Genomic DNA, 15529 nt, shown 5'->3' with positions numbered 1-15529 from the left:
CAGCGAGCAGATTTTGGGTTTACAGTTTCAACAGGGGCGTGGTTTGGCGACCGCTAACCAGAAACATGTTTGCGAGGTCAAAGCAATCGACCTTATCACTAGTTATTCATAATTATGCCCGAATGCACACAAATGGCCCTGGCGGCAAGCGGCATTGAAAATGTACATGGGTGCAATACTGCGATTTTGATAATTTTCTCTCAATTTTTTTGGCTTTGTTAATTTTTTTCCTCAGAAAATCCCATTTAATTGTTTTGCTATTAGTTTCTAATCTGAGCAGTGTGCGCGAGAAAAACGAGAGAACGGGAAAAATCACGCTTAGGTTAGAAACGAACAACAAAAATGATTTAATGGGATTTTCTGGAGAAAAAAACTGAACAAGGCCAGAAAACTTGAGAGAAAATGATCAAAATAGCACCCCTGTGCACTTTCAATGGCCCTTGCCGCCAGGGTTATTTGTGCACATATGTGTGCATAATTATGAATTTATTAGTGAAAAGGGCCATAACTAGGAACATGATAAGAATTGCCCACAAGAACGAAGAACCAGAAACGGTTACGTCATCTGACAGAAGCAAGTGCAAGGATGCAGATGATACTGTTAATGAACATCATTTCAATAAATATTCGCATGTTTCTCACCAGTGCTGTTCTATAGAAGAATTCGCTGCTGTTAACAACGAATTCTGAAATGTATAATTCATTCAAGACAAAAATGTTTATGTTTATTTTCCGCCATTTCGAACGAACTGAACTGTGATGAACCCTATGGATAAACCAACTCCAACTTTTGGTTCACGGACCGAAGAATCATGTCACATAGGCATAATCAAGTCGCGAAAACGCTTACAGTGACCAAAGCTGGTATACTGAAAAGGGTCTTCCCTGAATGACATCTCGTCAACAGGCGGCGCCCTCGGTTGCCATGAAATTACAAGCACAATTTTGAATGTGAATAAAGTGCATATTTCTATACATAATAAACCTTGAAAAAAATGAGGGTAAGTCACATGACCAGCATTACAAAGTTGCACAAAAACGGTGTCATGACAAGCATTCATGACTCGGACACTTTAATAGCAACATGAAACAGTAGCCATTCACAAGTCTCTCTGCTCGTGCAGTTACACTCTACAAAGTGAGGCAGAGACAACAGAGAACAGTCTAGCCTATGCATATTTTTACGGTAAGTTTGCGCTGCGTGAAAGGATGGAACGGGCCTATCCATAATCTTTCTCCCGTGGGGCTGTTTAGACTGAATTAAGGCATGCGGTGCGAACGCCTGGACATGCGCAACATTATATCCTCCTGCGTGTCTGCGAAGAATAATGAATCAGTCACGCGTGATTTAACCGTATCTATAGTGCCATCCTATTAATACCTCTCTGTCCTGGGCTTATGATGAATTATTATGCCGTTCACGCGGGGTGGCATATCTCTTCATATTACAGGTCAGCCTGCGGCGTGTATCTGCCGACCGTGTAATGAAGCTCCATTTGTTGGCGCGACTGTATTATGTTTATGAAAACATTATTGATTTAACTCGGGAAGCATTGTATGCAAGTACTTTTAAACTCTGATGAAATGTATCAGCCAGATAGTATGTGTTCAAACTATAAAAAGTTTGTTCAATAATCTATTCACACCATAGTTTCTTCTTGTGCGATTTTAGGTAGGGCCTGCACCACATTTATATTTAATAAAGCGAAGTTTAGGAATTAGAGCGCTCATGAAATTGCACCGTTGGCATCAAGAAATTCTGGTGATGTGCGTTGCGTAGGACTATATACTTATTATATTTGGTGTACCGTTAACAGACTAGTAGGTCATGCCTAGTGCAGCCAGCCAGCTACATGTAGGCCCTAGTATGTTTTCACTGTTCAGCCATTCTTTAAGTGCAATTACGTCGCCGCGTATCCTTAGAACAAATAAATTCACGACTTCACACATACAAGCAATGTGTCTAGAAAACCAGGATCGCATGAAAGTATAGTTGAATATACGTATGGTCTATTTTCTGTGTGTGGTCCATGGCATCTTTAAATCATAACGAATGATGTATATACACGGTGATGACTGCCTTGATGTACTTCCTATGAGTGATCTTTATTTCATTCGTTATAACCTACTTATGCCTATGTGTTTTATTGCTTCATGGTGTATCCTAAAACTTCATGCATAGGCGGGTCATGAGGTGCGCAAGTATGCGCGTTTGACGCCGAGCACGCTGAGTGCGAGTAACTAATTTATTGCGGCATGTATGGTCTTTGCGTACACGCAGAACACGTGCAAGAACCCGCTTGTAACCACCTGTCCTTCTTTCGCCGATTGGGGGTGCACTTCAGCTCGGGGCGGATCACAGACATAATAAACGCATAGACCACCAAGCCCTATTCAAAACTACGGGGGTTTTCGTGACCTGCCCGGCGCCCGACTAGAATCAAAATACGGGCAAATTCACCCTCCGGCATAGGGAATTTACGCACAGTTGAAGAATTCCATTTTCAAGATGTATTTTTTTGTTTTTGTTTTTGTTACATAAAATGAAGAATTCCAGCCATAAAATTTTTCTATTGTAAAATAACCTCTCTCTTTACTTAATTTGGGATTCAAAACAATGTGGCTGCAACAGTTGAAAAGAACAGATAGCAGTACCGAAGAGCAAAAAAAGGTGAACGTATTTGGAAGCTCATATAGGCCTACATGTAAACAAATACAGGCAATGTAAGTGCGTTGCACGTCATGCGCACTGGACGCGCTGCCATCTGTCGCTTCGCTCATTGTTTGCCCATACTTTTCAAAATCACGGTTTTACGCGCAAAACCGGCGGTTTGTGCGTTTATATGTCTGTGGGGCGGATACTCCATGGCTTAGAATGAAAATTTCATTAGTACAGTGAAGGCCTATCACGGGTCTATTCTGTCTTCACCCGCAAACAAACCCTTTATGTTTGAAAACAACTAACGGTTCTGAATAAAGTTGCTTTACAGTTTGTGATGTGGAGAACTGTGATACTAACTTTTGAACTAAGACCTCGGGTGTTGAGGGGTAATGTGAGACCGGTCATTCACCTTTTGTGGTGCTGTGTAGTAAAACTATCTTACTATAAGCGACAAAAAAGGTTGCCTGGCTCAAGCCCCCACTGTTGACGTCAGTTGAACTATGTAGACTCGTCCCTGTTATTGATCAACGAAATGAGTGTAAACTGAAGAGTGTCTTTTTTGAAAATAGATATTCCAACCAAACGCAAAGGAAGAATTTGTCAATTACTTTACCCAGTCACCTCTCTAAGCGGTCAGTGAACTTGCCACGCGCCGCCAGCGCCCTGCAACGAATGACAAACTAATTTTTGTGACTGATGCCCACAGCATCTTCACACGTCCGTAAAGAGGACTGGTTGAAATGTGGCTTGTTATCGACAACACCAATCCATGCGCAGTCCTCGTGGACGCAGCGCTCGTGATATCCGGCTGGGACACGTGATTTGGATGTTTTTTTTCTTTTCCCCGAACGTGACTTTACACGTATGTTCGCCCCTTAAGTTCCACTTAGTTGTTGCGCATGCGCTAAAATTCGGCAAAGCCGTGGTCACTTTCTGTTGCTTTCTAAAATGGCGCCAGTAAACGACTATGCCAAAATCCATCTGCGGAGATCTTCCGCATTGTGTAAAAGTTTGCTGAATTTGTACCAGAGAAATATAATCAGGGTTCAGATTTCATTTTGCGACGTGTTCCTTGTTAATCATAAGTGATTTCGTAGAAAATGGGATGAAAGATGTCAAGTCTGTGTACGTTACATTTCCGAACGTAAAAAAAGGTATTTTTAACTCGAAAATTTGAAGTGTTTTCCAGTTTTTCCATACATGCTTGATAATTGAAAGAGAGTTTGAAAAAGGTTACCATGTTATGTTTAAGCTATTGCGAATTGGCCTGTGTTTTGATCAATTTCAATTTTGGCTCTCTGCTGACCGGCCGGCCATGATTAATGTGTGCACAGGTACACGTTCATGTACAATGTACTCCATCAATGTATACACGCACTACTACACGGCCAAAGTTATTCTCGCGCAAAACATTCAATTCGCAGTAACTTGAAAATACTACCTATGTTTTTATTGGGGCTTAATACACACGGCAATTTATTTTGTTTGGATGAAGTAGAAAAGTTGTTTTAAAATGGGAAAGACGGTGGACGTATTTTCGTTAAAATCTGATCGTGTTTATTTTTTAAAATCTCTTTTGCAGAATTTGTTTCAAATTTTGTGCAGCTGGGTTCATATAATACGGTGGTTTAATGTTGTCTTATCAATTTTTAGTTACCAGGTTATGTTTGTGAATTTTGTTTGTCTGTATATTGTTAAAAATAAATTATGGTCTCCATCTGCGGAGAGAAGTGTCGGAACGGTTAACATACGTTGGGTACGGGCAAAATCGTTATATATATAATTAACATCTCCCCAGCGCAAAAAAATACATCTTGAAAATAGTTCGCGGTACCCGCTGCTTCATTTGACTCGGACCGGCCAGCCGACCCCGGCAAGCTCGGTGGTGGAGTGGTTAAGACATCTGCACTAGTAAGCAGGAGGTCGTGGGTTCGAGTCCCACCCGAGTAGGCTTGTGAGTTTTTTTTCGCAAGCTCTCGGATAGCACTGAGCATACAGTGCTTATTAACATACGTTGGGTACGGGCAAAACCGTTTTATATATAATTGTCGGAACGGTGCCCACGCCGCCTGCCTCGAAATCCACAGTAAAGTTATAAAGTGCACATGCGCTAATTCTCAACTAGGTGGTGCACTAGGGCATGGGAGTGTATAATAGGCTCAGGTTTAGCGGTGAGAATCTACATGTAGTCTGATAGCATGTTAACCTCCCATCGGCTTTATGCAGGCCCATTCTAAGGCGCAGAAACATCCGATTTTCTAATGTGAAGACAGCGTCGTGTGTATTTTCTGAGTTCCAGCAGTACATATATGAACGTTAACTGTTCTTTTAAATCTAAGATGATGCCGAAAGACGTACATGTATATAGGTTTTCTGATTTTTTTCTTTGCGCGCGACATAAAGAATTGCCCCAATGCGTTCTCTGCCATTTCCCAAACATCTGCATTATCGACCTATTCCGAAAGCACTTTGCTTTGTTTTTCAGTCAGTCCAAATGCTGCTAACCAGCATAGCGAACTAATGTCCAGTTAATTTTCCTGTGGTGCAGGAAACAACAACAGCCTCACCAACAACTTGAGCCAAAGGCAATGTTAGCTTTATAACAGAAAGCACTAATTGTTAAAGGCAAGAGACTCCTTCGGAATTTTGAACGAGGACAGCTGTTACCAGCACGACTGCCATCATGTGAATCTTTTCAGACGGACTTTCTAACTTCACCACTCATTTTGCAGGTGAAATTACAACAGGCCTGTGGCCTGATGTGGAAGGGTACTAGACACACACGGCTCAGAAGAAAAAAACCCAATCAGCCTTTTACTTTATGTTTATATCGGGCTCACCGACCTTTTCCTATAATATAGGTTTTCCCGGCCAATTTTGGAAAATGCGCGATGTCATTTGTAAAACAAGATTTTAATTTAGATTTTGAAAACGACTTAAAACCTGGTTTCATTTTCGCAATAACAATTAAGCACTTGGCTTCGTTTCGCATCCTTCAAAGAAATGAATGTGCATTACACTTCATTTAATTAAGATGTTACAAATACGTGATGGGATTTCGGATTGACGTATTCCTTGCCAATTACAATAAATGTGCATTCTTTTTCGTTAAAAATCTGTCTTTTACTGTGACCCTTTGGAAGTGAGTAATCATTTTGCATTTGCTGTAGTTTAAAATCGCAAAATATACGTTCAATTTGATTAGAACGTTTTACAAAGTTACACAAGTTATAAAACACTTTGATAATAAATGCCATGTTACTCATTAATAGTGTGTTTGTTATCAAACTGTAAAAAAAAAAGGTTTCTGTGATTGAAACGCAGCACAAGAAGGACGGTTCCCTCAGCGCTGGGGTTTATAGGTTTCCAATAGTTTCCAATGACAACATGAGTGGTTTATTTCAATCATCACACTTCTACGAATGTAACTTTCTGTTGGCACACAAACCATTCTAATACATGACCAGGCATATGTTTAAACAACACTTCGCGTGATATCGCCTGCACGTTTTCCGAAATAGATTTGAGTTCAAATTAAAATGAACGCAGGATTGCAAAGGTGCATTCAATTTGTGCAAAAACGAATGTCAATATACTAAACCAGCGTAATATCAGGAAATTGAACGGTGACTCTATACGATTGAATGCACCCTCCTTGAGATTGAATTTGTATTTGTAAATATAGAAAGGGGGATTTAAATGTTCGTTAATTTCGCTCAAAAACGAATGGTGCTATTACTAATTCATTTAAACATTTCAGAAATTGGCTGGGAAAACCTTTAGTTCAGTTTGCTTACCGCTCGATACTCAAAGGCTGCATCCGAATCTGTTGTCTAGAGCTACGTCTAGGTCTTCGCTCCATTGGAAATGCATGGAGACCCATAGACAGTAGACCTAGCCGTAGCTCTGGAAGCCCGTTTCGGACACAGATCGAGTTTGCCGCAATACGGGTGATTCACAATAGTGTGCCTCTAAGAGCTTGCAACGCATTGGCCTATCACGATGCGCGAAAACTGTCGACCCTTTCCAAACGCGCATATTTGGGTCGACAGCTGTCGTGCGTTATGATAGGCTAGTGCGTTGCAAACTCTTGGAGGCGCACTATTGTGAAACATGTGACCCATTTTCTACGCCGTTTTACAATCTCCAGACAAAAGGTTGGAGGGAAAGGAGCATCACTCCAAGTTTCAAACTGGCTCCCTCACACATGCATCAACAATATGTAAACCATGACAGTCCTACACGAACTATTAAAGTCTTTGTTTTTGTCGTTCTGTTAATTGATGCAGTTTTCCTATTGGTGCTAGTTCTCACGTGCTGTGGACAGGATGGCGGTAAGTTTCTAATAAGCCTTTGTAAGTTAAAATAATTTGTATAAAATCTGGTACACTGTGCTATCTTATTGCACATAAACATAACAATTTGAATCCCCAGACTAAAGTCACTGTTGCTATACCTCGTGATTTGGTTTTTGCATAGCGACCACCATCTTTGGAATGAACTGCTTTCTTTGTGCCGTTCGTCTTTGTTGAAAACAGTGTATTGGTGCAAAGCATTTCATATGTAACTAAATAAAGGATTGCTCCGAATCACAAGGTATACCAACAATGTCTTTTGTATGGAATATTCCAATTGTCATGTTCACGTGAATTAAAGAACTCAGTGTACCAGATTTTATTCAAACGTTACTCGCAATTGTTTAACGATATTGCTCGTATTAATTTTGGTTATGATGCATACGAGTTGCATGGCATTCATTGATCCCTTGTCAAATCAGACTTCTTCCCAATAATACACTGTATTGACCCTATGCGTGGAGTTTATGAGAAGTGGGACTTTAGCCGTTATAAATCATACTAATTGTTTGTGTACTTGTGCTGAAAATACAGAACAATTTTCCTGCTGCACGCCTCATGTACAGATAAATAGATCTACAATCTAAAAATTCCCGGGTCAGATTGACTCGGAATTGGGTCCTATTCGGCGTGACCCTTTTCGGGGTCAAAATATGATGCCCTTTCAAGTCATGTTTGACCCTTTCTGGGTCACAATTTGACCCGGAAAGGGTCACGCCGAATGGGACCCAATTCTGGGTCAATATGACCCAGGAGTTTTCAGACTGTATCTAGATCTGCATAACGCTTTCCACATAGGCCTACCTCACTCGCCTCTTGACCTCATTTGCTTTTGTGCACAAAAATTGGAGCAGATCGACAAGTGCAAACTCTGGGGATGTCACAGTACTGGTTGCGACGTTGCATGTCCCACGGGTGCATGTACTAATGGTCATGCAGCTTAAATTTCATGCAAACAATTCTCCGGCCAAATTGCCTGAGCTGACCATGCCAGTGCCGAAAAGCCTCAGTCAGGCGATGCATTGAGGCTTTTTATTCGCATTATCGTGAAGTAACAGAAAAACAATCTGATTTCGGCAGCAGACATAACCACAATAGGCCTACGGTTTGTTTCGCCCGGGAGATTATTTTCACGGTTGTATGGAAGCACGACTCATCAGTTCCCCATATCGCGATTGAATTTATCCGGTCAAACTGAAAATAAATTGTGAAAACAAAACCTGCCTTAAGAGATTTGGTGGCTGGAGTACTCTGCAATACAGTCAATAAGGTCAGTCATCATCTGTCTGTTAAAAGTGAGATGCGAATTTAGGGACAGTCAATGTTATTTTAGGCCTACAGGGTTTTATTTTGCGTGATTCGCTGTGTAATGGGAAGATACAAACCGCTTTCGCTGGAATTCAGTGGATGCGGTGGGATTGACACGCTCGCGTATATGCATCCTCTAACCTATATAAGAAAATTGTATACTAGACCCCATAAACGATTTATTTTTGACTGCTCAGTAATGTAATTTTTCAGACATCGTTCGGAAGGCTTTCGTAGCGACACTGCTTATTTAAATTCTTACAACAATGTATATTCCCGAAAGGGAACGCTGATATGTGTTAGGCAGGAATTGGTATAATAGGCTACGGTAAATGCCTACCATTAAACCACCCGTGACATCAATTTAGAGAAGCCACGATTATTTTGAAGATAACAAAGTAAAATGCCATTTCTTAAAAAGAACATAAAGTTAACTGTACTAAAACAAAAAAAAAAACCAAAACAAAACAAAAACAAAAACAAAACAAAAAAACCGACGAAACGACAAAATCGATTCAAGCGGCAGACACAGAAATTGCAATTGCGGTGTATATTACAACCTCAGGCAGGACCAGAAAATCAATGCTCTTGACATTTCCGTACTCTGTTCTGGGCGTCCAGTTTCCTTTTTTTCAATTTGCCCTGCAATAACAGTTTCATGTTCATGTTCAATGGTCATTACAGATTTTCACTTAAAGTGAAATAGTGTTTTTCTCATTTTATAACATTAAAAAAATATTTTATTCATCTCTAATCTTTTTATTTGATTTTTATAATGGTATTCAGATTTCTTCACTGTTCCTTTATTGGTTGTAACTCGGTCTCTATCGTTCATTTTTTCCTTGCGTTTTTCTCGTATTTTTTTTTACTGAATTTCACTCTCACGTCTTCTATGTTCACGTCTAATAGCCGCCATCAGTTCTCTGATATATATGAAAGTACAATCCCGCATTGTTTTAAACAAGCAATGACAATCCGTGTAACGTTTAAAAAAGTGGGCTCCATTGCTAGAAGCTTACCCATCAATAGTTCTCAGATGATGTCCCGAGTTCCTGTTTGCAAAACAAAATGATTTCCTGCGGTGCGTGCATTCAACGTGTGGTCAAGGAACAAATTCCAAAGTCGGGTCCCGTGGTCTCCATTTGAATAGACGGTCAATGCCTCCAAAAGTGTAGTCGTTTGCCACACCAGCTTGGTGAGAGAAATCCTTGATTCCATACAGACACATCGATAGCGTTCATATTCGAATCCAGTGTGTTTCGGTGATGAAATTAATTTGCATTTGTGAGGTAATACAGAGAATATAAAGTGTAAGTCGTACAGTCCAACATGGTTGCTACATGTCTATAGCGTGGCTTTCCGTTTCTGGACAACGTCATGTACATGTACAGTATATGGCGCATTGTAATGAATGCAACAGAAGTTGTCCAACCATGCGTCCGTCGAGTTAGTAACATCCACTGAAGGGTCAGTCGCATACCCATTGAGTTCATCTCAAAGCCTAAAATTCCACACTTTATGCTTCCTTGTACATTGGACAGAGTGGTTGCAGGAATGTGGTTTGCCTAAGTCGTAGAAAGAACTAAAAAGTGTAGATTCTTTGATCATCGGACGCTTTGCGTTCCCGCTTATTCACACCAAGGAATCTCTATCTTTTCATCTCTCTCCATAACGAATTTCATTGTAACATCAAACTGCTTTTTTGTCTCACTTTCACTCATTGGCAATGAAAAGAGTTTTCGTAGTACCCCTATTATCAAATTTCTATGTCGAATTCTTTTCAGCGGATGACGGCCCTCGTCAAATCTTCCCGTACCCCGGAGAGTACGACTCGGCCACGTATTGCGAATATGTCTTTGATGCTCAGTATCTCATGTACTACGACAATCACTTCGTCGGCGATCCTTATAGCCCATTCCTGTACTCACCCCAGATGCAGTGCCTATTCTTTTTTGAAGGTAACTTCTCTGTCGACTAGTGTTTTTTTTTGGCGGTGCCATGTGCAATTATCGGACTTCTCTGAAATTGAGTATTTTTTTCCATGGGCTCCTGGCGTCATTATTAAGCACTCTGGTCAAGTTACGGTAAGAAATTCCCTTATTACATGTATATATATTCCCATCTCAAGTGACACCAGCACAAATGAAATAACCACCCAATTCTCTCTTTTTTTTATCTTTGTCTGATTCCTTTAAAAAAGTTTATAATGTTTACAGACACAAAAAATGTTTACAAAGACTCCCTTGGTTTGGGGAATTCAATTTCAAGAAACCTTTAGAGGGGGCACCAACACCCAGAATCCTATTGCACGTATCATTATCAGAGCCTATACCGCTGTCATTGCTGCGGCTGGGTGGTGGCGTTTTACCATTGTCACCGGCATTGTCTTTACAATGTAGGCCTAATAATTGGCTTAGCAAAGCCACTAGTAGCTTTGCATTGTTACCACTATAGATATACACAAAATGTGTACTTTTAATTCTACTGCGTATATTTACGGCAGAGCTCCCTGGGAAACCCTGAGCTCGAGTGGCGTATTCTCTGCATTCATTGATCAATGGCATCACGTGCCAACATGTTCCTTTGTAACTTCCCGCCAAAGAAGATACTGCCATGTTATGTCCAAAGTGGGCGTTGTTGTCAACGGCTTCGCCAATGGCAAAAAGCCATAGCCATGTAACCAATTTCTGGCTAGACTTAAGTACGTTTCACAAATTTTCAGCGTTCAAACTTAATGGAAATACAGTTATTATTAATTTGGGAACTTTTACATAATCTCAGCGGGAGAGAACGAGGTTGTGGAAGTGACGTTCGATCCAGACTTCGAGATCGAGCTTAGCGATGATTGCAAGTACGATTACTTGGAGATACGAGACGGGCGGTTTGGCTTCTCGCCGCTGATCGGCCGGATATGTGGGAATCAGTCCCCGGGCAAAATCACCTCGAGTGGCCGCTACCTCTGGATGTTGTTCGAGACAGACGACGAGCTGGAATATAGCGGATTTTACGCAACATTTAGGTTTATTCCAGGTGAGCAACTGCCTTTCATAAATTAATTTTCTTTACAGAAAACACTAGACGGATCTACATTATGATCTAAAGAACAATTTTCTTTGTTTGAGCGATAAGAAAACTCCTTGGAAATTTGTAACTCTTTCCAACTTTTGGATCCATAAATGACGTTGGCAGAGGCACTATATACCTGAAAAATCAATTTCAGCAAAAGAGCAGAAAATTTGCTGAGATCTTCAAATTCATAATAGCCATCAGCACAGCATTAAAACATGCTCATCTGCACACATTCTTCTTGTATGTCCTTGGCTGCGTGCGCATGTTCTCTCAATACTTGCAGTTTCAAGTGAAGAAAAACACGTTGCACAAACACTAACCCCGGATCACATCACACGAACAAACACCGTTTACCTTTCTGCCATCTTGAAATAACCGGCCTGACTTGAGAGGGTATGCTCCTGCTACCCGCAGCCTCTCAACTTGGTTTGAACTCGACCTTGGGCGAACCCATCTGGGTTTTTGATACCCCACGTTCAACCAGGCGTTGTTTCACTCTTTGTTGAGTTTGCTAACTTCATGCTGTGCGTCGGCACCGGGAGTATACCCGTGCTAACCCAGTCGAGTAACGCTCGCAAACGCTGCCCCCGGCGCGACTTCCCAGGCCTCATAAGAATGACCATGCATCAAAGTGACTGCAGATTGGACGGGCTACAAAGGTTGCTTTTGGATGGGTTTTGGATGGGTCTGCGTGGGGTTACTCGACTACATTTCTTTGTTCCGGTGAGGCGCATTCTGTTGAAAATTCTAATCACAAATTAAATGACCAAGAATTGGTCTCCATTAAAAAAGCATTTAACTACAAAATGGATAAACAGCTGAGGCGTATGCCTGACTAAACAGGACATGTTTTTCATTTCACACTCTAAAAACTCCCGGGTCAAATTGACCAAGAATTGGGTCCCATTCGGCGTGACCCTTTTCTGGGTCGAAAAGTGACCCCCCCTTTTCCGGTCGTATTTGACCCTTTCTGGGTCATAATTTGACCCGGAAAAGGGTCACGCCGAATGGGACCCAACTCTGGGTCAATCTGCCCCGGGAGTTTTTAGAGTGTTATCATTGTCACTACGTGATGATATTTTATATTTTGCATGATTTTGTGACATGTTGTTTCTTGTTGAAACCACCTTTGTGGTCTGATTAAATTTTTATGTTGCATTCTACCGAAGCGTATAGCTCATAAGTTTAAGGGACATGCTGTCTTTCATTTTTCAGCTCCGACGCGATCAACTCCAGAACCTCAAGGTGAGTGGTTACTCTCATTTACAATGCAAAAGAAATTGTAAAGGTATTCAGGGAGTTCATGTTGCTGTTACCAAAGCTTCTTGTGTCAGTGGTTTTGGCCGTGCAATGTGTTTCGGGAAATGGTAATGGAAGGCCGTGAAATAGCCTTTAGAAAATAGCCTTTATCTTTGTCTTATTTCACATTGCCGCTTTTTAAAGTCTTTATTTAGAAAAACTGTCCTTGAGTTATTATTATTCTACTTGCTAGTTACTGATTTAGAGTGTTTCTTCCATCTGTCTGGTTCATATGACGGAGAGTTTACCATCAAAATGGGCACCGACTTGGTACGAAAGGAAGACGCGCATGCCCCTATGGACTGCACATGGCAGATCGACATGCCCGAGGATAACAAGGTTTCACCATACGCTTAATTTGTCATAACTCAGTGGAAAGCGTCGACGTTATAGAAACAGTATACTTGAGAGGAGGGTATTCTTTCATGGATGAAAAAAATTGGATAGTCGTTTGACAGTTTGGGCAAGGATGGCAAAAAAATAAAACTGTGCACTCTTTTGGAGATCAGTTGTTTTCAGGTGTGTGGGGGACATTCAAAGAAACTCTTCGATTTGGTGGTGAAAAAAGAAATTGGAAACTTAAAAAGACCCTGGAAAAAATCCTGGGACTTCGTTCCATTGAAAGAGTCAAATTTTCAATGTTTAATAAAGAAGAGGCGGGGCAACCTTATTGAAGGCAGAAAGAGAGATAAGCGCCCTCTGCTTGGTAAATTATATTAGCCAGTTCTTGAACTTAACGTTCCTGGAGGTAAAAAGGGCTAAAATAGTGTTAGGGGTAATAGCCCAACATAATTTTTTTCTCCAATATGGGGCATTTCTTCCCACGAGGACCTAGAAAGCACAGTGCTTATAAACCAAACGTTTGTTGGAGAAGGTTCAAATACCTTTGTTACAGAATTTCACTGATACAGTTGGAAAACTTGCGTGAGAAATGCTTGCAAAATCAAAGCAGAGTCTCAATACATTTTCTCCAGATTTCACAATGGAGTCAAAATAGATTCTCACCCCCCCAAAAAAAAGTCAGTGCGGTGCTGTTTCCTCATGTTCTGGACACAGCACTTTTTCTGTTTTTACAGATCCTGATCACGTTCCCGCTCTTTGAGTTGAGCAGTGTCAATGATTGCGAGGAAAATCGCCTCATAATTTATGACAAATACAGCACGGCCAAGTGGATGATGCGTGAATACTGCAGCACCAATGCTCCTGCTGCTATGGCCATCAGCAATCGCATGTTCATTCGCTTTATTGCGTCCAATCGCAGCTCCTACAACCAGGTTGAGATGATGTACACTGCATACACAGACAGTAAGTTCTCTTCTTGACATGTAACACCCACCATCCCCCGTGGCTGTAACGACTAGAGTCAGTGACTCGACTTGAGACAGAATTATGGCAGACTCAATTTGAGTCCTGATTGGAAAGGGACTGACTCAACTCGACTACTCACTGTGACGCCATGCGACCTTCATGACCTAATAACTCAACTCGAAACGAGTCACACAGTTCATTGTCTCTAACTACTCGGCCCTTCCCCTTTACGACCCCCTCTCTCACATTTTTACAGAACTCTGAACTAAAACTTGCAGAAACTCTGTGGAGTAAATCTCTCTTGTGAATGGGGAGGTTCTAAGAAGAGACTGTGGGGTTACTCAACGTTTTGGATAGTGTACTCTGTCCATCATCATGGGACAGATATTTTCAGAACTCTATCAGTATCATTCAGACTCTCAGATCTTGGCTTGTTTTCACAGTGTATATTCTTCTAAAGAATTCTGGAAGAACACCAAAACACCTCAGAATTCACTTGTGGCTCACAACTTTGTTAAAAAATCTCTTCACTCTATCATGGCTGGATGTTGAAAAATAACCTTTGATTAGTACATGGGGGGGCCACTATATCACATAAAAAACACACCTAAAACTCGATTGAACCAACCCCACATTAGCCTCCAAAAATATCTCCATAAAATCTTATCCAGCAGAAGAAGGGAATCTCTCATATTTTGGAATGTTCCTGTTCCCATTGATATCCTCCTGTTCGAATGCTATGAGTTCTAGGTGGGAATATGCTGCAATTTTCTAACAGAGATGGCTAATCCCCGAGTAACACGTGCTAAAAATATGTTACTCAATCCCCTTAGGGAACATGCTTTTGTTCCAAGTTGGAACAGGGGTGCTCCCGACAAAATATGACCTACAGCATTCCCTAACTTTGTAGCTGCTCCTTCAAAAAAAATTCTCAGGCTACCTCTACATTGCTTGATAATCGCCTCTTTTTTCTTCTTTGGACAACCAGAACCATGCCTTGAAGAGGGTATGATTGTCTGCGGACCTTATATGTGCTTGAACAAGTCGCTGAAGTGCAATGGAAGACAGAACTGCTGGAATTATCCGTTTGATGAAGAGGGATGCAGTAAGAGAAGTCATGCTACGGGTTTACATGGGGGTGTCAATGTGCTGGCACTGAGATGATTGATTGTTGGTTTTCAAACTGCCCCATATTTCCTAAAGTTTCTCAAATTTTGTTTATACTTTCCCACAACCTCTAAGTCAATTCCTTAAATTAATTACTGTATAAATTCCAGATAATGACCAAAAGGGTAGCACAAAAACGGTGAACACAGCGCTGGCCGTCACCATGGGGATCATTCTGACTGTCACCCTGATCGTGGTCGTCGTGACCTGTCGGCATTCCTGTCTCAGAACGCGCGAGAAGGCCAAGGCCATGGCTAGCCGACGCAAGATGCTCAACCAGCAAGTGCAGATCCTGATGGACGGCGAGAACGTGGAGATGAACTCTCTTGGTGAAAGGCAAAACAGTGCAAACGGCAAGTAC

The 15529-nt window shown here is 41.3% G+C and overlaps 1 protein-coding gene across 1 annotated transcript in view; it reads left to right on the top strand.

The window, feature by feature from the left end:
• The window catches only part of LOC110988481 (neuropilin and tolloid-like protein 2), a 50989-nt gene that overhangs the window by 30589 nt on the left and 4871 nt on the right, over positions 1-15529 (top strand). The window contains 8 exon segments of the mRNA XM_022252007.2: positions 6952-6996; positions 10110-10283; positions 11107-11355; positions 12610-12639; positions 12899-13032; positions 13770-13998; positions 14990-15106; positions 15279-15529. Of these exon segments, the coding sequence (XP_022107699.2) occupies positions 6952-6996; positions 10110-10283; positions 11107-11355; positions 12610-12639; positions 12899-13032; positions 13770-13998; positions 14990-15106; positions 15279-15529 (1229 nt within the window).

This window comes from Acanthaster planci, linkage group LG06 (genome assembly GCF_054643075.1).
Source record: "Acanthaster planci isolate LZ-2023a linkage group LG06, COTS_SCS, whole genome shotgun sequence".
Classification (NCBI taxonomy): Eukaryota; Metazoa; Echinodermata; class Asteroidea; order Valvatida; family Acanthasteridae; genus Acanthaster; species Acanthaster planci.
This window is presented reverse-complemented; position numbering and strand designations above follow the sequence as displayed.